The sequence below is a fragment of the Harpia harpyja genome, chromosome 15 (genome assembly GCF_026419915.1).
Source record: "Harpia harpyja isolate bHarHar1 chromosome 15, bHarHar1 primary haplotype, whole genome shotgun sequence".
Taxonomy (NCBI): domain Eukaryota; kingdom Metazoa; phylum Chordata; class Aves; order Accipitriformes; family Accipitridae; genus Harpia; species Harpia harpyja.
The window spans coordinates 28,450,390-28,471,339 of NC_068954.1; the positions used below are offsets into that span (position 1 = coordinate 28,450,390).

Genomic DNA, 20,950 nt, shown 5'->3' on the forward strand with positions numbered 1-20,950 from the left:
CTCATCTGCTGAAGAAAAAATTTTCGACAAGGGCTCGGCTGCTGGGACCTTTTCTTCGACGAGGGCTTGGCTGCCAAAGAAAAAATTTTAGACGAGGGCTCGGCTGCCGGGGACATTTTCTTTAACGAGGCCTTGGCTGCTGAAGAAAAAATTTTCGACGAGGGCTCGGTGGCCGAAGAAAAAATATTCGACGAGGGCTCGGCTGCTGGGGACCTTTTCTTCTATGAGGGCTCGGCTGCCAGGGACTTTTTCTTCAATGAGGGCTCGGCTGCCGAAGAAAAATTTTCGATGAGGGCTCGGCTGCCGGGGACCTTTTCTTCCACGAGGGCTCGTCTGCCGGGGACCTTTTCTTCGTCGAGGGCTCGTCTGCCGGGGACCTTTTCTGCGTCGAGGGCTCAGCTGCCGGGGACCTTTTCTTCGACGAGGGCTCGGCTGCCGGGGACCTTTTCTTCGACGAGGTCTCGGCTGCCGGGGACCTTTTTTTCGACAAGGGCTCGGCTGCCGAAAAAAAAATGCTCGATGCGGGCTCGTCTGCCGGGGACCTTTTCTTCGACGAGGGCTCGTCTGCCGGGGACCTTTTCATCGACGAGCTCTCGTCTGCCGAAAAAAATATGTTTGACGAGGGCTCGTATGCCAGGGACCTTTTCTTCGACGAGGGCTCGGCTGCCGAAAAAAAAATGTTCGACGAGGGCTCATCTGCCGGGGACCTTTTCTTCGATGAGGGCTCGGCTGCCGAAAACAAAATGTTCAACGAGGGCTCGTCTGCCGGGGACATTTTCTTCGACGAGGGCTCAGCTTCGGGGACCTTTTCTTCGACGAGGGCTCGTTCGCCGAAAAAAAAATGTTCAACGAGGGCTTGTCTGCCGGGGACATTTTCTTCGACAAGGGCTGGGCTGCCGGAGACCTTTTCTTCGACGAGGGCTTGTCTGCCGGGGACCTTTTCTTCGACGAGGGCTCGACTGCCAGGGACCTTTTCTTCGACGAGGGCTCATCTGCCGGGGACCCTTTCTTCGACGAGGGCTCGTCTGCCGTAAGAAAAATGTTCGACGAGGGCTCATCTGCCGGGTACCTTTACTTCGACGAGGGCTCGTCAACCAGGGACCTTTTCTTCGACGAGGGCTCATCTGCCATGGACCTTTTCTTCGACGAGGGCTTGTCTGCCGGGGACCTTTTCTTCGACGAGGGCTCGTCTGCCATGGACCTTTTCTTCGACGAGGGCTCGTCTGCCGGGGACCTTTTCTTCAACGAGGGCTCATCTGCCGGGTACCTTTTCTTCAACGAGGGCTCGTCTGCCGGGGACCTTTTCTTCGACGAGGGCTCGACTGCCGAAAAAAAAATGTTCGACGAGGGCTTGTCTGCCGGGGACCTTTTCTTCGACGAGGGCTCGGCTGCCAAAAAAAAAATGTTCGACGAGGGCTCGTCTGCCGGGGACCTTTTCTTCGACGAGGGCTCGTCTGCCGGGGACCTTTTCTTCGACGAGGGCTCGTCTGCCGAAAAAAAAATGTTCAACGAGGGCTCGTCTGCCGGGTACCTTTACTTCGACGAGGGCTCGTCAACCACGGACCTTTTCTTCGACGAGGGCTCGTCTGCCGGGGACCTTTTCTTCGACAAGGGCTAATCTGCCGACAAAAAAATGTTCGACGAGGGATCGTCTGACAGGGACCTTTTCTTGGACGAGAGCTCGTTGACGGGGACCTTTTCTTCGATGAAGGCTCGTCTGCCGGGGACCTCTTCTTCGACGAGGGCTCGTCTGCCGGGGACCTTTTCTTCGTCGAGAGCTCAGCTGCCGGGGACCTTTTCTTCGACGAGGGCTCGGCTGCCGGGAACCTTTACTTCGACGAGGGCTTGGCTGCCGGGGACCTTTTCTTCGACGAGGGCTTGTCTGCCGAAAAAAAAATGATCGACGAGGGCTCATCTGCCGGGGACCTTTTCTTCAATGAGGGCTCGTCTGCCGGGGACCTTTTCTTCGACGAGCTCTCGTCTGCTAAAAAAAAAAATGTTCGACTAGGGCTCGGCTGCCGGGGACCTTTTTTTCGACAAGGGCTCAGCTGCCGAAAAAAAAATGCTCGATGCGGGCTCGTCTGCCGGGGACCTTTTCTTCGACGAGGGCTCGTCTGCCGGAGACCTTTTCTTCGACGAGGGCTCGTCTGCCGGGGACTTTTTCTTCGACGAGGGCTCGTCTGCCGGAGACCTTTTCTTCGATGAGGGCTTGTCTGCCGCGGACCTTTGCTTCGACGAGGGCTCGTCTGCCAAAAAAAAAATATTCGACGAGGGCTCGGCTGCCAGGGACCTTTTATTCGACGAGGGCTCGACTGCCAGGGACCTTTTCTTCGAGAGGGCTCGGCTGCCGGGGACCCTTTCTTCGACGAGTGCTCGTCTGCCGTAAAAAAAATGTTCCGACGAGGGCTCGTCTGCCGTGTACCTTTACTTCGACGAGGGCTCGTCAACGAGGGACCTTTTCTTCGACGAGGGCTCGTCTGCCGGATTCCTTTTCTTCGACGAGGGCTCGTCTGCCGTAAAAAAAATGTTCGACGAGGGGTCGTCTGCAGGATTCCTTTTCTTCGACGAGAGCTCGTCTGCCGTAAAAAAAATGTTCGACGAGGGCTCGTCTGCCGGGGACCTTTTCTTCGTCGAGGGCTTGGCTGCCGGGGACCTTTTCTTCGACGAGGGCACGGCTGCCGGGGACCTTTTCTTCAACGAGGGCTTGTCTGCCGAAAAAAAAATGTTCGACGAGGGCTCGTCTGCCGGGGACCTTTTCTTCGACGAGGGCTCGTCTGCCGGGGAACTTTTCTTCGACGAGCTCTCATCTGCTGAAAAAAAAATGTTCGACTAGGGCTCGTCTGCCAGGGACCTTTTTTTCGACAAGGGCTCGGCTGCCGAAAAAAAAATGCTGGATGAGGCCTCGTCTGCCGGGGACCTTTTCTTCAACGAGGGCTCGGCTGCCGAAGAAAAGATTTTGGACGAGGGCTAGGCTGCCAGGGACCTTTTCTTCGATGAGGCCTCGGCTGCCAAAGAAAATTTTTCGACGAGGGCTCGTCTGCCGAAGAGATAATGTTCGACGAGGGCTCATCTGCTGAAGAAAAAATTTTCGACAAGGGCTCGGCTGCCGGGACCTTTTCTTCGACGAGGGCTTGTCTGCCGGGGACCTTTTCTTCGACGAGGGCTCGACTGCCAGGGACCTTTTCTTCGACGAGGGCTCGTCTGCCGGGGACCCTTTCTTCGACGAGGGCTCGTCTGCCGTAAGAAAAATGTTCGACGAGGGCTCGTCTGCCGGGTACCTTTACTTCGACGAGGGCTCGTCAACCAGGGACCTTTTCTTCGACGAGGTCTCATCTGCCATGGACCTTTTCTTCGACGAGGGCTTGTCTGCCGGGGACCTTTTCTTCGACGAGGGCTCGTCTGCCATGGACCTTTTCTTCGACGAGGGCTCGTCTGCCGGGGACCTTTTCTTCGACGAGGGCTCATCTGCCGGGTACCTTTTCTTCAACGAGGGCTCGTCTGCCGGGGACCTTTTCTTCGACGAGGGCTCAACTGCCGAAAAAAAAATGTTCGACGAGGGCTCGTCTGCCGGGGACCTTTTCTTCGACGAGGGCTCGTCTGCCGGGGTCCTTTTCTTCGACGAGGGCTCGTCTGCCGAAAAAAAAATGTTCAACGAGGGCTCGGCTGCCGGGGACCTTTTCTTCGACGAGGGCTCGACTGCCAGGGACCTTTTCTTCGAAGAGGGCTCGGCTGCCGGGGACCCTTTCTTCGACGAGTGCTCGTCTGCCGTAAAAAAAATGTTCGACGAGGGCTCGTCTGCCGGGTACCTTTACTTCGACGAGGGCTCGTCAACCACGGACCTTTTCTTCGACGAGGGCTCGTCTGCCGGGGACCTTTTCTTCGACAAGGGCTAATCTGCCGACAAAAAAATGTTCGACGAGGGATCGTCTGACAGGGACCTTTTCTTGGACGAGAGCTCGTTGACAGGGACCTTTTCTTCGATGAAGGCTCGTCTGCCGGGGACCTCTTCTTCGACGAGGGCTCGTCTGCCGGGGACCTTTTCTTCGTCGAGAGCTCAGCTGCCGGGGACCTTTTCTTCGACGAGGGCTCGGCTGCCGGGAACCTTTACTTCGACGAGGGCTTGGCTGCCGGGGACCTTTTCTTCGACGAGGGCTCGGCTGCCGGGGACCTTTTCTTCGACGAGGGCTTGTCTGCCGAAAAAAAAATGATCGACGAGGGCTCATCTGCCGGGGACCTTTTCTTCAATGAGGGCTCGTCTGCCGGGGACCTTTTCTTCGACGAGCTCTCGTCTGCTAAAAAAAAAAATGTTCGACTAGGGCTCGGCTGCCGGGGACCTTTTTTTCGACAAGGGCTCGGCTGCCGAAAAAAAAATGCTCGATGCGGGCTCGTCTGCCGGAGACCTTTTCTTCGACGAGGGCTCGTCTGCCGCGGACCTTTTCTTCGACGAGGGCTCATCTGCCGAAAAAAAAATGTTCGACGAGGGCTCGTCTGCCGGGTACCTTTACTTCGACGAGGGCTCGTCAACCAGGGACCTTTTCTTCGACGAGGGCTCGTCTGCCGGGGACCTTTTCTTCGACGAGGGCTCGGCTGCCGAAAAAAAAATGTTCGACGAGGGCTCGTCTGCCAGATTCCTTTTCTTCGACGAGGGCTCGTCTGCCGTAAAAAAAATGTTCGACGAGGGCTCGTCTGCCGGGGACCTTTTCTTCTACGAGGGCACGGCTGCCGGGGACCTTTTCTTCAACGAGGGCTTGTCTGCCAAAAAAAAAATGTTCGACGAGGGCTCGTCTGCCGGGGACCTTTTCTTCGACGAGCTCTCATCTGCTGAAAAAAAAATGTTCGACTAGGGCTCGTCTGCCAGGGACCTTTTTTTCGACAAGGGCTCGGCTGCCGAAAAAAAAATGCTGGATGAGGCCTCGTCTGCCGGGGACCTTTTCTTCGACAAGGGCTCGGCTGCCGAAGAAAAGATTTTGGACGAGGGCTAGGCTGCCAGGGACCTTTTCTTCGATGAGGCCTCGGCTGCCAAAGAAAATTTTTCGACGAGGGCTCGTCTGCCGAAGAAATAATGTTCGACGAGGGCTCATCTGCTGAAGAAAAAATTTTCGACAAGGGCTCGGCTGCCGGGACCTTTTCTTCGACGAGGGCTCGGCTGCCGGGGACATTTTCTTTAACGAGGCCTTGGCTGCTGAAGAAAAAATTTTCGACGAGGGCTCGGTGGCCAAAGAAAAAATATTCGACGAGGGCTCGGCTGCCGGGGACCTTTTCTTCTATGAGGGCTCGGCTGCCAGGGACTTTTTCTTCAATGAGGGCTCGGCTGCCGAAGAAAAAATGTTCGACTAGGGCTCGGCTGCCGGGGACCTTTTTTTCGACAAGGGCTCGGCTGCCGAAAAAAAAATGCTCGATGCGGGCTCGGCTGCCGGGGACCTTTTATTCGACGAGGGCTCGGCTGCCGAAGAAAAAAATTTTTGATGAGGGCTGGGATGCTGAAGAAAACAATTTTTGACGAGGGCTCAGCTGCTGAAGAAAAAAATTTTCGATGAGGTCTTTGCTTCCTGGGATCTTATTTTGGAACAGGGCTCGGCTGCCGAAGAAAATACTTTCTGACGAGGGCTCGGCTGCCGAAGAATATAATTTTCGACGAGGCCTCGGATGCCGGGGCCTTTTTTTTCATCGCGGGCTCGGCTGCCAGAGAAAAAAATTTTCAACGCGACCTCGGCTTATGAAGAAAAAGTTTTTCGAAGAAGGCTCGGCTGCCGGGGACCTTTTTTTCGACGAGGGCTCGGCTGCCGAAGAAAACAATTTGCGACGAGGGCTCGGCAGCCAAAAAAAAAATTTTTTGATGAGGGCTCGGCAGCGAAAGAAAAAAATTTTCAATGAGGGCTCAGCTGACGAAGAAAATAATTTTCGAAGAGGGCTCAGCTGCCGGGTGTTCTTTTTTCGATGAGGGTTTGGCTGCCGAAGAATAAATATTTCAAACAGGGCTCGGTTGCTGAAGAAAAAAATTTTCGACGAGGGCTCGTCTGCCGAAGAAAAAATTTTCAATGAGGGCTCGGAAGCTGTAGAAAAAAATTTTCGACGAGGGCTCGGCTGCTGGGGACCTTTTATTCGATGACGTCTTGGCTGCCGAAGAAAAAAATTTTCGATGAAGGCTCGGCTGCCAAAGAAAAATATTTTTACGAGGGCTCGGCTGCCGAAGAAAAAAATTTTTGATGGGGGCTTTGCTGCTGGGGTCTTTTTTTTTGACGAGGGCTCGGCTGCCGAAGAAAAAATTTTCAACGAGGGCCCGGCTGCCGAAGAAAAAAATTTCCGACAAGGACTCGGCTGCCGGGGACCATTTATTTGATGAGGGCTCGGCTGCCAAAGAAAAAAATTTTCGACGAGGGCTCAGCTGACGAAGAAAAATATTTTCGACGAGGGCTCAGCTGCTGGGGCCTTTTTTTTCGACGAGGGCTCGGCTGCCGAAGAAAAAAATTTTCGACGAGGGCTGGGCTGCCAAAGAAAAAAATTTTTGACGAGGGCTTGGCTGACGAAGAAAAAAATTTTCGATGAGGGCTTGGCTGCCGGGGATCTTTTTTCCCACGAGGGCTCAACTGCTGAAGACAAAAATTTTCGACGAGGGCTCAGCTGCCGGGCACCTTTTTCTCGACGAGGGCTCGGCTGCCGAAGAAAGCAATTTTCGACGAGGGCTCGGCTGCCCGGGACCTTTTTTCGACGAGGGCTCGGCTGCCAAAGAAAAAAATTTTCGACAAGGGCTCGTCTGCCGGGGACCTTTTTTTCGACGAGTGCTCGGCTGCCGAAGAAAATATTTCCGACGAGGGCTCGGCTGCCGAAGAAAAAAACAGAGAAGCATCACATCAGAATCCATCTGCGGTTCTGTGCTAAGGGAAGGAAAACTCAGCACAGGCTGTCAATTTTGCTACCTCTGTAACAGCGGTGGCTCCTGTCTACTAAGCAGCAAGCTCTTGTGGCCAGCATCTGGAATTTAAACCAACACAAGACAGCTCATTATCCAACTCTGGTTAGCCAAGCCAGACTAGGGAAGAGCTGGCTTGAGGCTCTACCTAATCGCTGGAGGAGATACAAAGGCTCTCTAAACAGAGAGAAGGATCAGGTGAATTTAATCTCACAAAGGAAAACTCTAATTCACCCATTTCTCATTACTTTAACAGTGAAATCGCAGCAGGGTTGAAGTTATTTGCATGCCAACTGATACTACGGCTATCATACACTAGAGAAAGAAAAACCTCCAGCGTCCTGCGTGCGACAGTTCCGAATTCTATGTTCAGACCTGGGGAAGTGAATCAACACAAGTTCTTCATCCTTCTAAAGCTGTTTCCCTGCAAGAACCCCTACCTTCACAGAAAGCAATTATTACAAATCGGCATAGAATTTACCACATGTTATTATAAAATACTGAAGACAGCTGAGAAAACCGTTTTTAAAACATACGTAGCTATGATTGTTTCACTCTTCTGTAAATGACAAACCCAACAATTGCTATCAGTAGCAATGCCACTGCAGCTCCAATTGCAATTGCGGTCAGCTGCGGTAGGAATTTACAGGGGAAAGAAGTTAGTAACTCCTAAAGTTGAAAAGAATTATTTGTTAATTAATATTAATTATGTTTGGAGGCCTGAAGAACACTTTGCTCAGTAAAAGATGTCTACAAGTCAAGCACATTCGTAAATACTTAATGCTTAATTAAAACATCAAACATGCAAGAAGTTTAAACTACAAGCTCACATGCAAAATATGCAGCATTTTCCCCCCCAAAGTTCTGTGAGCTGAACAACTCAGTGTGCACAGGGCAAAATAACAGGAATTAATTCCTCTCTCATGCACAGCAACAGCAAAGAAACAAATGCTCAGACTTGGACTGTGACTTAGTAGAGTTCCTAGAAGTTACAAGAAGCTACACACTATTTACAGACACACAATCTTTCATCCAGTTGATTAAAGCTATACGTTACCATAGTAGCCTGTATGCTCTTTTCTACAAACTGAAGAATTCATGTTCTACCTGCTGGTAACACAGCCTACCACCAAATGGAAGGTGAAATCAGTTTCCCACGACTGGCAAAAAGCCCCCATAAAAACATCTCGATGCCTCATCTGGCACGTACAACACAACTTGATTGTATTTTCCAACAGCTTGCTTTCAACTATAGCCCACTTTGCAAACACAAGACATTCAGTGGAGAGGGGTCAATAGTGGAGTTTTGCATTGGTGTCAGTTCAACGCATTCCTAAATAGTCCTAAAAAGGGTCATACAGTGAGGTGATAACTTTTTTGATGATTCTATGTTATTTGGAGCAACAAGGATGAGAACTGAACGTAAAGGACTTTATGAGACTGAGAAAATAAGTCATAAAACAGCAGATTAAATTCATCATAAAAAGAAAATTGTGTACATGGGAAAAAGCTCTAATCTCACATTTACTGTCTTGGGTCCTGTGGCAGCTATTGTTACTCAGCAAGAAAATCTGGCAGTTAAAATAGTCTCACAAATGCCAGCTCAAAACCTACCAGAACAGGGGGGAAAAAAGCAAACCAAATATTGGGAACAAGTAGGAAACAAACTGAGTACAGGGACAGGTGTGTCCCCCTGTAAGTCTTGAACCTTACAAGTACTTGAATCTTAAGTACGACACGCAGTTCTGGTCCCAGTTTTTGTCCTTGGTTCCAGATCAGGATGACCTCTTCATTTAGCTTCGTCACCAAGAGAAAAAGGAATTGCCATCACAGGACGAGGCAGAAGGTCCTCACAAGGATCAACTGTGAAGGACTTCTTAAAATCAAAATGATCAAGAAAGATAGATCACTGTGGCAGGGTGACCCTGGCTGGACACCAGGTGCCCACCAAAGCCGCTCTATCACTCCCCTCCTCAGCTGGACAAGGGAGAGAATATACAACAAAGGGCACATGGGTCGAGATAAGGACAGGGAGAGATCACTCAACCAATTACCATCATGGGCAAAACAGACTCAACTTAGGGAAAATTAACTTAATTTATTGCCAGTCAACCAGAGCAGGGTAATGAGAAATAAAACCAAATCTTAAAACACCTTCCCCCCACCCCTACCTTCTTCCCGGGCACAGCTTCACTCCCAGATTCTCTACCTATCCTCCGCAACGGTGCAGGGGGACGGGGAATGGGGTTTATGGTCAGTTCATCACATGTTGTCTCTGCCGCTCCTTCCTCCTCAGGGGCAGGACTCCTCACACTCTTCCCCTGCTCCAGCATGGGGTCCCTCCCATGGGAGACAGTCCTCCACAAACTTCTCCAACGTGGGTCCTTCCCACAGGCTGCAGTTCTTCATGAACTGCTCCACCGTGGGTCCCTTCCATGGGCTGCAGTCCTTCAGGCACAGACTGCTCCAGCGTGGGTCTCCCCTCTTGTTCACAATACTAACATGAATCTTCAGGTAACAGTGCTCAAGAATGTTTTCTAAAATACATATTCACCCTTGAAAAAGGAGTTTCAAAGCAGTAAAATTCTTATCTGCTGTACCTCATTTTAGATGCAGCACTGTTACAGACAGATACCTGTTGCTGGTGTTCCTTCCCCTCCAGGCAACTAATTCTTTAGGACCCTCAAAGAGAAACCGTGCAAGTTAGAAGTTACTTACCTAGTTTAAGCTGGGGTTTTGTTTCTAGGAAGATGCTAGAGAAAGTGTTCCAGAAACGGTGTTTTGCTGATATTTCACAGTGAAAGACGACAGCTAATGGAGCAACCAAGAGAAATTCTGCAGCCATTCCTGGAGGGAGGTAGGGCAATGTTGTTAAGATTTTGGGTTCTGTACTTACTTATTTTTAACTTAAAAGATGTCAGGAAACACTGCTTATACTTTTCGGAGGTTTTGATCTTAAAGCCGTTCACCTTTACAAAACTGGAAGATCTTGACTTTGGACCTAAATGTATGTCTCGCTGTGGAGAACGGAAAATATCAGTTTGATACCAAGAGGCTATGGGGGGGTGGTTAAGTGTGGCATGAAAACGGAGCAGGGCTCACTACGCAATTTATGCTAAACCAGGTTGTGCTTAGCTTGGAGAGTGATAAAGGGAGATTGCAACCAGGTGATGAGTCTGATGTAAAATTAGGCTGTACAGATACACCAGAATCCTTCCAAGAAGGGCCAGGCTCAGAACAAAGCTTCCTGTCGCTGAACTGCTGTCTGTCGTACCAGCCAGTCTGGATTTCCATTCTAATAAAGAATTTCTCTCTACTAAAGACCACTATAAGCACATTGCACTGTCAGTATCTGCACTGTCTTTGAGTATCTTCTCAAGGTACTTACTAGTTCACAGCTCACACAGCAAGCTACACACACGGCTAAGCCTCTACTCATGAGCTTTTCTGAGACATTCGGGGAACCCTCTGACCACATACTGTGTGTTTGTCTACACGGAGCAGCACAGACAATTTTGGTTTGTGACAGAATGAAGAGAACGGGCTTAACAGATCAATCGTATAAATGCAAACCAGCCTTGAAGGGATTCAAATATAAGGTACAAACAAGCAGCCTTTGAGAGGAAGGCTGTCCTACTTTGAACTAGTACATCAAGGGAAAACTAAATAAACGTGTCTGTGCTTGACCACACGCCTCAAAGCAGAGACTTTCCTCAGTGCTGAAAAAAACCCCACCACTAATCCCATCAGTATCGGCCTCAAAAGACTCACCAGCCAAACCGTAAAACCGGAAAAGCCCAACAGAAATTAGGCAGGGCAGAAGCTCAGATGTTGCTCTCAGTCCAGGACTTTGCCTAACCCTCTCCCTTGGGACTAGTCAATGCAAACTTTCTACTGTTCTTTCATATGGAGATCCAGTACTTGGCATCTCCAAAGGGGTCACCGGGCTCATCTCCCACTTCCAGACATGGAGGATATTGTCACAGAAAGAACAAGTTGCTACAATGCTCATTTCTTTCGGGCTGTCTAGAGACCTGGTTGAATCACTGCTTCTGTCCGGGCCCATTCCGTCAGGTCTCTTAGCTCCCGAGTCAGAACCACTGGCTGACTCGGGATCCCTCCTTGGTCAGGACCCCCAGCCAAATCTAAACTCCCCTTGAAATCAGGGCCCCTAACCAGGTCAGGATCCCCAGACAGCTTAGGCCCCCCCTCTGCTTTAGGCGGCGAGGCAGAGCCATCACTCTCCTCATCCAGTATTGCATCAAAAGTAGCTGTAGGAGACTCATAAATTATCTTCAGGTTTTGGACCTGCAAATTCAGTCTCTTGTCTCCCTCCTCTGACCTTCCCACAAGCTCCTCTGAAGACCAGCATGTGGCAGCAGAGTCCTGTGTTGCAATCAAGGAATCCCTCGGACAGAGCCTTGACCAGTCAGCCCTGTAGGCCAAGGAATTGTGCAAGACGTAGGACAACAGGATGATACATTCCTCCATGTTTTCCGCTTTAAAAAAAAAAAGGGAAAAAAAGAAACGAGCAGAAATTAAGTTGTGAAATGGTTTGTTGCAGGCTGCTCACAAGCCATTCCAGCATTGGCTGTGTCCTACAGGAAGAGTTCCCTGGTTTAGTGTCTTCTTCACAACAGGGTGAGGCATTCTAGGAGAAATGAGGTACTGCCTCTCCTGACAATTTTTCAGCCACCTCTCATCAGCCTTGATTTTCCACAGTTCAGTAAGCAGACAGGAGAAGAGAGTTTAACAGGCAGGAGGTTTAAGAGGCTCGTTATTCAAAATACCTAAAAAGGCTCAAGACAGACAAGACAGATCACATGGTGATCGCCACTGAGCTATAAATACAACTCGTGAGATTGCCAGACCAGGTTCTGGTTATTAATAAATTGCAGATGTGTTCCTTCCATGAGCTTTCAGAGTCAAATGCTTACTCGGATTACTATCCCAGTGGACATCAAGTTCCTCCCTTCCCTATACAGGAGAAAAGTTATCCTCATTTCACAAGCTGTGGATCTGCCCAAGGCCCAGAGAAACCCAGGAAGGCAACCATTTTATGCAAGATTGTATTTGTAATGTAAGCGCAAACAGCTTTTAATCATGTCAATACCTTCTGGTTCACATGGAGAGCTTATTCGTGTTCTTCTAGATTAACCAGACTGCACAGCATTTCCTTTCTGACGCAATAACCAATCCACCAGCAGGTCAGTAACTTCTGCTGACAGTAAAGCACCACCTGACATTCGGAAGAACCTCTCTGAACCATCAAGATGAATACAAACCTGAACCCATGATGTCAACAGGTAATGCCTTTGCACCAAAACAAACAGGCTTTCATCCCATGAAAAGAAGTTACAAGAGATGTACACATGAATAATGACGGTGCCTTTGCACAAGCAATCAGGCCAACAGCGAGGATAAGTCTGGGAAAGCTGGCAGAGTTACCTCAAGTTGGAATAAAAGTCTATGGCTGTTAACACCATCTAAATCTTTCTAGCAAGCTCACAGCTGGAGTTCCCCTGTTAACCCTGAGGTAGGAACGGACAGCAGCAGAGCAGCGCAAGAGCATCTCTGTTCCACTGAACGCTCACCCGTGGTTCCGCAGGAGTCAGGGATTTTGAATCCACTCTGCATGCAGGCTGCTAACAGCCCAAAATCACAGGTTGGCTCCAAACTCCACCTTCAGTGTGGGTGTCTGCCAGTGGCTGCTTCATGTTCCTGGTGTCCCACAACAGCACGTGCTCGTCATAGCTGGAGACATATCACAAATAAATACGCACACAAGCAGCAAAGCTGATTCAGCGCAACAAGTACAGAAGAAAATTAGGAAAGATCGCATGCTCTTCACCGCACTGAATGTCTGAGGAGAACACACCTTGAGCAGCAGTAGCACGTTCAAAGTAACAGAGGAGGCTGGTCACACTAGTGAAGAGCAGCTAGAAGGGATTTACCTGCCACTAGCCAGAAGATTCTCCCAATGGGGACTGCACTGAATGCTGCACACACCCACTGAATGGTCTGCAAAAGAGGAAGATACAGCAGAGGGAAGAGACAGCAATGTACGGTTTGAGACGGGATTCTTCCTTCAATTTCAAGGATTTGGGGTCCACATTACTGCATCAAGGTGGCTCAGGAAAGAAGAGTAAGGTAAACTCAAATCTCAGTCCAGCGAAATGCACAAGCAGAGTTCCATCTTCACAGTCCAACAGCCTTTCCAGGGCAAAACTTCTACTCACACACTCTCCGCACAAATATTTTCTAGTAATATTTGCGCCATAAACTGCTGTTCAGAACCCATAAGCGTTTCAGCAAAACAACTCCATTCCCAGGAGACTTTACTTCCAACATTAATACTTCCATAGCAATAATCCCCAGTTTATTTCAAGGTTACAGAAAAGAGAGATTACTTCAAATGAGTGAACAGTGGAGACCAAAATGTTTTCTAAAAAACCTTCCATGATAAGCTATCCAAATTTAACACACACAAAAATTCCCAAAATAAAAGTGTAAATCAGGATCCTTCTTCTAGAAAGAAGCTACCACCATCTTCACGGGTGGAACTGAGCAGGTGGTTTATTACGTTGAAGGACATGGACAAGAAAGTTTCCACCTGAAGTTGTCCTGATGAAAAAAACCTAATAGATGTCTCCACTTCCCAAGGGAGGCAGAAGCAGGGCTCCACTGTCACTGCACGTCTCTGAATTCCATGGCTTGGGAAGGGACACGGTAGCACCCTGTGTTCATACACCATAGCTGTAGGGTCCAGCTGCAGGCAGAGCTTGCTTCCCTCCTGCTGGTGCAGACAGGAATCTCTGGGCTGCACCTGGTTTCCCAGCCCTTTAGCAGGCTGTCATCTCCTCCTGCACAAAGACAAAACATTGTGACCCTAAGCACCATCCAAAGGAGCAGCACAGGGCGCCGAGGCAACGCAGTTAACGCCGAGCTGGTGCTTTTCAGCCCTCGGATCTCATAGCATTTAACGGACATACCAAACATCATTTGAAGCTCACGGTACTCGTCACCACAGAAGAGATGTGTGTTAACAATACCCTCACTTTGCTAAGCAAAAAAAAAATATTAGTAGATAAAAAGACTGGACTCTAGAAGCTCTCTGGCTCTCTTTTGCACACCGCAAGAGATTACCATCTTTTTTGCCAACAGGCAGCCAAAGTACGCTTTAAAAGGCACAGCTTCTCCTAATTAACTCCAACCACTTCCCACAATCAAGAAGCCTTTTACCCCTAGCAGAGGCCCCCAACTCTTTCAAGAGCTGTGACTGCAAGCAGCATACCCAACCCTGGAAGTAAAACCCCAAGGAACACACATCCCCAAAACAAGATGCACACCCCCGGCCCCAAATGAGATTCCCAAGCCTTACAGACCTGAATACACAAAATCAGTGTCCCAGTAATTAAAAGCAGCAATCCAGGCCTCAAATTTGTGAGCTTCCCACTGGTTCACAACAGGCACAGAAGGAGCAGATTCATCTATGGAGAAAAGATGCAGCTTCCCCTCTGAATCACTGCTGATCACCCTCAAAGGATATCCACTACAGTGGAATACAGAGAAAACATTAGAAAGTACTGAAAGTTGTGTCCTAAGAAGTTGTTAGAGTAAAAAATAGCAGCCAAAGTATAGACAGAAAGTGTAACATAATGCTATATATGTTTGGTTCAAATAAACATTGACAGAAACTGGTAGTACAGTGGAAGGAATGCACACGTTTATACAGTTCTTTTCAGCTTCAGCCCATCCCATCTTAAACTCATCTACACCAATCATCCCCATTCCCTGATCTCACAGGGGGAGCAAACCACTCACGCTCATGCAAGGGAAAGAAAACCCGCCCTGGGTCTTTCTTTCTCCTGGATGCATAACGTGACTTCTCACATGCTTGATATTACATCAGTAAACAAATTCCACGCAAAGAGGGATTTTTCTTCCTCCAGGTCAGGCCAATAAGGACCTCTGAGTCTCTTCCCTGTTCCGCAGTACGAAGAAATGTTTTATTTCCCTGCTATCACAGACATCTGAAGTGCTGGCGGATCCTGACCTTTCCTGCTCTCTTCCTGTGGCACGCTACAGCTTCGGCTTCTGGACACAACGTACATGGAGCACTGGCAAAGGTTCTGCAGCGCACAGCGCACAGATTTTCTGACATTCCCTGACACGAACTAGGTACCTTCTGTTTGGTTACCTGCAATTGTAGGTACTGATTTGGCGGCTCAGGGCTTCTTCCCATTTCTACACTGTACGTTAGCTACTATACCATACTGAATCGCCCAAATTTCCACGCAATAGATATGGGGTCACCCCCTTCCTACAGGGATGTGAAGGTTGCACATTCGGCTTCTAGAAGGGGTTATTTGTCTCTCAAGTGACAACAGTGACAGGCTTTAAAGGGACCTTTCATCATGGCAATGATCATTTATCTTGAAGGGCAGAGACAAGGGGAAGAAGGAACGTAAGGAAGAAGAAAGTAGAACTGGGAATTCTACTTATTCATTAAACAGCATGCCCAGAAACAGCTTTCATTAGCAAAAGCTACTGAATATTCGCCCTACAGCGTTAAGCACACGACTGCCCGATCCCCTCAGTTTCCAGCCTCACACCAAAGGCACCGCGCTCTGTTTTGCGCTTAACAGAAAACATACACCCTACCTCTTTCAAGGTACAGCTAATTCATGTTATTTCAGGCAGCGATGCCACTCCTGAAATCAAATGTATGAGCATTTGAGAGAGGAAGGAGCCACTTCCAAACCAATTCTCTCCCGTTTCTCCCTAACCCACATTTAAACTTCCTACACGTGCTATTATTAGCGGTCCTTAATACTGCTAATATTAAGAAGAATATTAAGCAGAACTTCACACTTTCAGCTGTTCTAAGAGCAGAGTTGGAACCAGTGGATCCACCTGCATCCCACTCTGGTCTTTCCTTTGAGCAAAGGCAACAGAAGACACGTCCCTGGCTCACCTGCCACCAGTCACCATAGCACAACCTCACATCTGTTGTTGCTTTAGCCTCTGTTACAGTGGCCACGGTATGGGTTCTTCTTCCTTTGCCACCCTTGCTCTGGAAAGAGTAACTTTCCAGAAGATGCAGGGACACAGCTGGGACCAAGAAAGTCTTAAGCTACTTCACAAGAAGCCACCAAAGGTTCATTCAGCAAAGTCCTCAACTTACGCCTGAAAGCTGCCACACACAACCTCCAATATCAGCCTTTGTCTCCCATCCTCACATCCTCACCATTGCTCTCGTCCTGTGGACCAGTCTAAAGACAAGGCCAGACGCTGTGCTCCGAGATCGACCCTGAAGCGTGGCTCCAACATGCAGCTCTTCTTCTACTGGAAGGAAAAGGAGTGGGTTACGACTGGGAAGACCGCGGGTGTACAACACCACTTGTACTGCTTACTCCTACGTAGGCAGGTGTTTCCCAGAGACCGATGAGCATATTAGGATCCCACGCTACGGAAGAGATGAACTCTCCCACAGCAACGTACAATTGCTTAGTACTAGCTGAAGGGCAAACATATGCATACACAGGATCCCCACCCTTCTGCTGCCCAGCTCCCACCAAGTCCCCCTTAAACTTTGCTTCCTCTCAGCGAGCGATGGAAGTGCAGAAAAAGCCATGACCTGACTCTTGAATTCCCTTATAGGCTGGCTTCTGCTTTCTTCGCTCTGTGGGAATCGTTCTACTGAATACACCCTCCTCTCACCAAAGGAAAGAAACCCCTCTCCAAAACTCTTCCCTCTTTTTAACAACTTTGCACCTTCTGCTGTGTTTACCAGTTAGTCCACACTTATTCTCAAGTGACAGTTTCCAGGTTTGCTTCTGCTCCCCTCGTGCCTCTCGTCTCCCACGCTCTGCAGGTGGGTAGAGCCCAGCCAGCCTCTCTGGTGCCATGAGCAAATCTGCGGGATCGATGAGAAACACGATCGGAAGGCAAAAGAAGAAGCGTTTAAAAAGCTAGGCATACCGAGGAAGCCACGGAAACCATGCGGCTTTCCTCCGCGCCTCTGAGCACTGCAAATAAATCCAGAGGTGTATTAAGTCGGGGTTAAACACGGCTTCAACAGCAGCAGGTGCTGCAGCCACCCACCTCGCTGCCAGTCAGGCGGCCAAAACGGTCCGCAACGCCAACCGCGGGACGCTCTGCCACGGGAACGCAGCAGGTCAAGGTCAACAAGTGTTGAACGTCCATCTTTCTTGTCTTTAAGGAGGAGAGCCAAGTCATCACTTTTACTCCAGGATGCACAAGGAGAAGGTGCCTGACCCCAAAATCTCACAAAGAAAATCTAAGGCTCCTCGAGCTCCCACAAACCTGCCTGGAGGGAATTACACACAGGGGAAATGTGTCACGTGCCATTAAATAAACCGAAGCGGCCCACAGTCACCGACCGGCCGTTCATAAACAACCCCACGAGCGTAACAGGAATTTCTGAGCGCAGCCTCTGCTCACTGGAACAAACCAGAGACTCCTTCCCTCCAAGAAGCCAGGGACAGTTCGGCTGCTGAGTACTACCGCTGCTGCCACGCCAACGGCCAAAGCAGGACCCCAGAGGGACAGACCACGCTGCCGCGAGCTCCGAGCCTCGACCCCAGCTCCAGCGCGATGCTCTCGCTTGAGAACGGCAGCGCCGATCCTCTGGCTTTTGGTCCGCGGGATGTAAGGCCGCTGCGGAGGCGACCGCTGGCGGATGAGGTGGCCCGCGAAGGGCGGGCAAGACCCGCCGGGCCCGGCCGCTGCCCAGCCTGGCAGAGGGGCCCGGCCGCTGCCCAGCCGGGCATGCTGGCGCAGGCAGCTCGGGAGGTGCCGAGCTTGGTCCCTAACCGCCCTCGGACGAGGGCTCTTCCCAGACAGTCTTCTAGCACCCACCACATCCTGAGGAAAGGGCTCTGCAGCTCGAGCGCGTGTCAGGTGAAGGACAGCTGCTCGGTTTTAACCAGCAGCTGCGCCCCAGACAGAAAACCACCCACGGCGTTCCCTCGGCCTCCTCCCGCTGCCGCTCCTCGAGACCTTCCTCGCACCCCTGCCACTCGCCCCTCAGTTCCCGAGGAGAGACGGGGTCGACGCAGCAGGGACCGGAGAGCAGGGCGAACCCAGGGGCTGCCCCCCCCGAGCGCTCTGGGCACGGGGCGGGGGAAAGGAAAGGGACCCCGCACGCCCCCAGCCCCTGCCTGACTCGCCGCGAGGCTGGTGCCCTTCAGCCCCACCACCAGCGGGCCGCGGCAAGTCCCTGGGGGCTGCGCCTTCGCCCCCCCCACCCCCGTTACCGTCCAGCCTCCCCCCAGCGCCGGCCCCAGACGGCCGCCGGTGCTGCAGGGAGGCGGCAGCTCTGCCGACAAACCCTCGCGGCTGCCTCGTCCCTGACGCCGAGCGGTGTGCGCAGGAGGAGCTCAGCGGCACCGGCGCGGAGCACCTCCTCCCCGACCCCAACGCCGCGGACGAGAAGCTCCAGCTCCGGGACAGGCGCCTGAGCACCGAGGGAGGGGGTGAGCCGGGGGCGTCAGGGAAGGGGGGGCTGTGGGGACCCCGAGCTGACCCCAGGGAGGGCACAGCCACCCCGGCCGGTTTGGGGCGACGCCCTGCTCCGCCTCCCTCTGCCAGATTTCTCCGATCGCGCCAGCGAGCCCAGGACAACGGGCCGCGAGCCTGGGCAGCGCGAAACCAGGAGTCCGGAGCGCAGGGGGGTGGGAGCCACCCCCGTGCACGGTCCCTCCGGGCCGGAGCCGCGGCGCGGCTGCAGCCGAGGAGCAGGGCGACGGCGCGGCAACCCATCCGGGCGACGGTCTGTCCGTCCAGCAAGCGGGTGCCCGCTCCGTGCCTCCGGGGAGAAGCCCCCCGGGTGAGCCCCGGCTGCCCTCGCACCCCCCCGGGGTGATGCTCCCGCCGAGAGGTCGTGCTCCAGGTGGGCTGCCCGCAGCCGCTCCGGCCTCGGGACGGCTCCTGTCCCCCGCCTCCAGCCGGGCGAGCTGCGGGCGAGCTGGTGAGGAGGGCTGGGGGGCAGCCCCCCCGAGATCTCCGCCCGCCCGCCCGTGAGAGACCGAAGGAGCTAATGGCTCAAACGTCGTGGTGGGGCAAGTCCTGCCGAACGACGAACGCTGCGTGGCAAGGAACCCCGGGTGAAAAGAAGCCGCTCAGCACCCCTCAGCGACAGGCGGGGGAGGGCGGGCCGGAGGGTGCGCCGCTCCGGGCTCTGATAATGCCGTGCCGATGTGCTGAGCAGGGCAGCTCAAAGCTCAAGCTGGTCGCGTCTGCAGGGAAGGGGAAGTTACTCCCCAAACGACCCCCAAGCCCACCGGCCCATTTCCCGAAGGCTCACGAACCGCTCGGGACACCTAATTAGCCTCGCGAGTTCGAGTGCCCGCCCGCGGGAGGGGCAAGGATGATAAAGGGGCACAAACTGAAGCCCCACCTGCTCGCCCACCGGAGCCGGACCCCTCAGCTGTCTGCTCCCAGGACCGGGGACCTCTTGCGCTTTTCCTTTTTCTCTGCCTGTCCCCTTCTCTCTTTCCTTTTCCACAGTCCCTGCCCCTCATCCCTTTAAGGCGTAAAACCGTTGCCCGACTCTGGCACTAGGAGCGGATCCAGCCGCCCCACGGCTCTTCCCTGAGAAAGCAAGGGCGTCTGCTCTGAACCCCCTGACCCAAGGGGAGGGCTCTCTCTATTCCCTGACTTGATGTATACGGTTACCACGGGTTACACGCTTCGCTGGGGTGGTTCCGTGGCGATTCCTGTCGTGAGAAACCCCGCTACCTGCTGTTGTGCCTCCTAAGTTCAGGCTGCTTCTGCCACCAGTAAAATGGCTACTTGATCGTTTGGTGTCCTTTCACCTTAACTTAGCCCGAGGGAGTTCCGAATTCACCGCAGCTCCCGGGTCTGTCCAGCCCGCGTCGTGACACCACCTCTCGAACTGCTGTCCCAGGCGATGAGCTGCCTGGTCCCTGTGCTCCCATCAGCCCTGACCGCTGGGCATCTGCTGCAGCTGCGTCCAGAAGCTGTCCCGCTCCTCAGACCCCAGCCCTGTGGAGCTGAACATGAAAAGGCTCTGGAGCTCGGCGAGGGGGCGGCTGTGCTGGGCAGCGCTCCCCTCCTGCAAGGAGAGCCCCCGGAGCTGCTCGGCCACGTCCCCCGCTGACTTCTTCTCTTTGCTGCAGAGGGAAAGGCAGTTGGGGGGGAATAACCACCCCAAAACCGCCTTTGCTGGGGCTCTTTGTTGGGTGAGCCCCTTCTCTGTGATGCTCCGGGGATGAAGGGAGGGGAGACCGAGGGACTCGCCGAATCTTCCTGTGGGCGATGCTGAGCAGCTGATGGTGAGTGACGACAGAGACCGACTCGGAGAGCAGGTACGCGGTGAGGAGGGGGTCCTGGTTCCCCGTGGCCAGAGCCAGGAGCTGGCAGAGCTGGCTGTAGAGCGCGCCGGGACGGCAGCGGCTGATGCAGTTGAAAGTGTCTTTCGGGAGCTCAAGGACCGTGTCCAGCGAGGAGACATCTGGAAGGGACAAAGCAGCAAAACCCCGGGGCAGGATCAGCCGCCGAGCCCTTGGGCAACGCTGAGCCGCAGCAAGGGGCGGTGGAGCAGGGAGCAGAGGGGACAGACCTGGCGTCCCCAGCACGGCCACCAGCTCCCAGTCCCAGACCAGCATCCCACGCGCTGGAGGCTTGCAGACCAGCCCCATGTTACCCTGGGGCAGCAGCCTGACGCCCACCCAGCCGCTCACCCACTCCCCCTCCAGAGGAAATGGTGAGGAAATAGGACAAAAACCGCTGCGTGGGTCAAGATCAAGACAGGGAGGTCACTCGCCAGTTACCAGCCCAGCCAGAACAAACCCGATTTGGGGAAAATTAACTTGTAACCAATTAAAATAGACTTGGGTTGTATCCACCTGGCAGAAAGCCACATCCTCCGCACTCGCCAGAACGGATGTGGCAACCCAGAGAGAGCTCCCATGAAAACATGCAGCCGTCCAGGTCTCAGGCTGCAGGGAGTGCCAGAGCCTTTCCCTATGAACGGATGGCAGTAGTGAGAAC

General features: G+C 52.4%; 2 protein-coding genes across 2 annotated transcripts; both read right to left on the reverse strand.

Annotated features, from left to right (window-relative positions):
* Positions 1-9,402: 9,402 nt before the first annotated feature.
* LOC128151750 (diphthine methyltransferase-like) lies at positions 9,403-17,119 on the reverse strand. Its single transcript, XM_052809399.1, is given in 9 exon segments — positions 9,403-11,029; positions 11,032-11,409; positions 12,505-12,582; positions 12,585-12,664; positions 12,865-12,922; positions 13,693-13,773; positions 14,296-14,462; positions 16,161-16,255; positions 17,018-17,119. Coding segments are annotated over 9 exon segments (1,281 nt in total). The 3' UTR covers positions 9,403-10,787.
* Positions 17,120-19,066: 1,947 nt separating this feature from the next.
* LOC128151751 (separin-like) lies at positions 19,067-20,725 on the reverse strand. Its single transcript, XM_052809400.1, has 3 exons — positions 20,194-20,725; positions 19,886-20,063; positions 19,067-19,173 (listed from the first exon to the last, which is right to left on the reverse strand). The coding sequence occupies exons 1-3, from the start codon at positions 20,596-20,598 to the stop codon at positions 19,067-19,069; spliced, it is 690 nt and encodes a 229-aa protein (XP_052665360.1). The 5' UTR covers positions 20,599-20,725.
* Between the last annotated feature and the right edge of the window lie 225 nt (positions 20,726-20,950).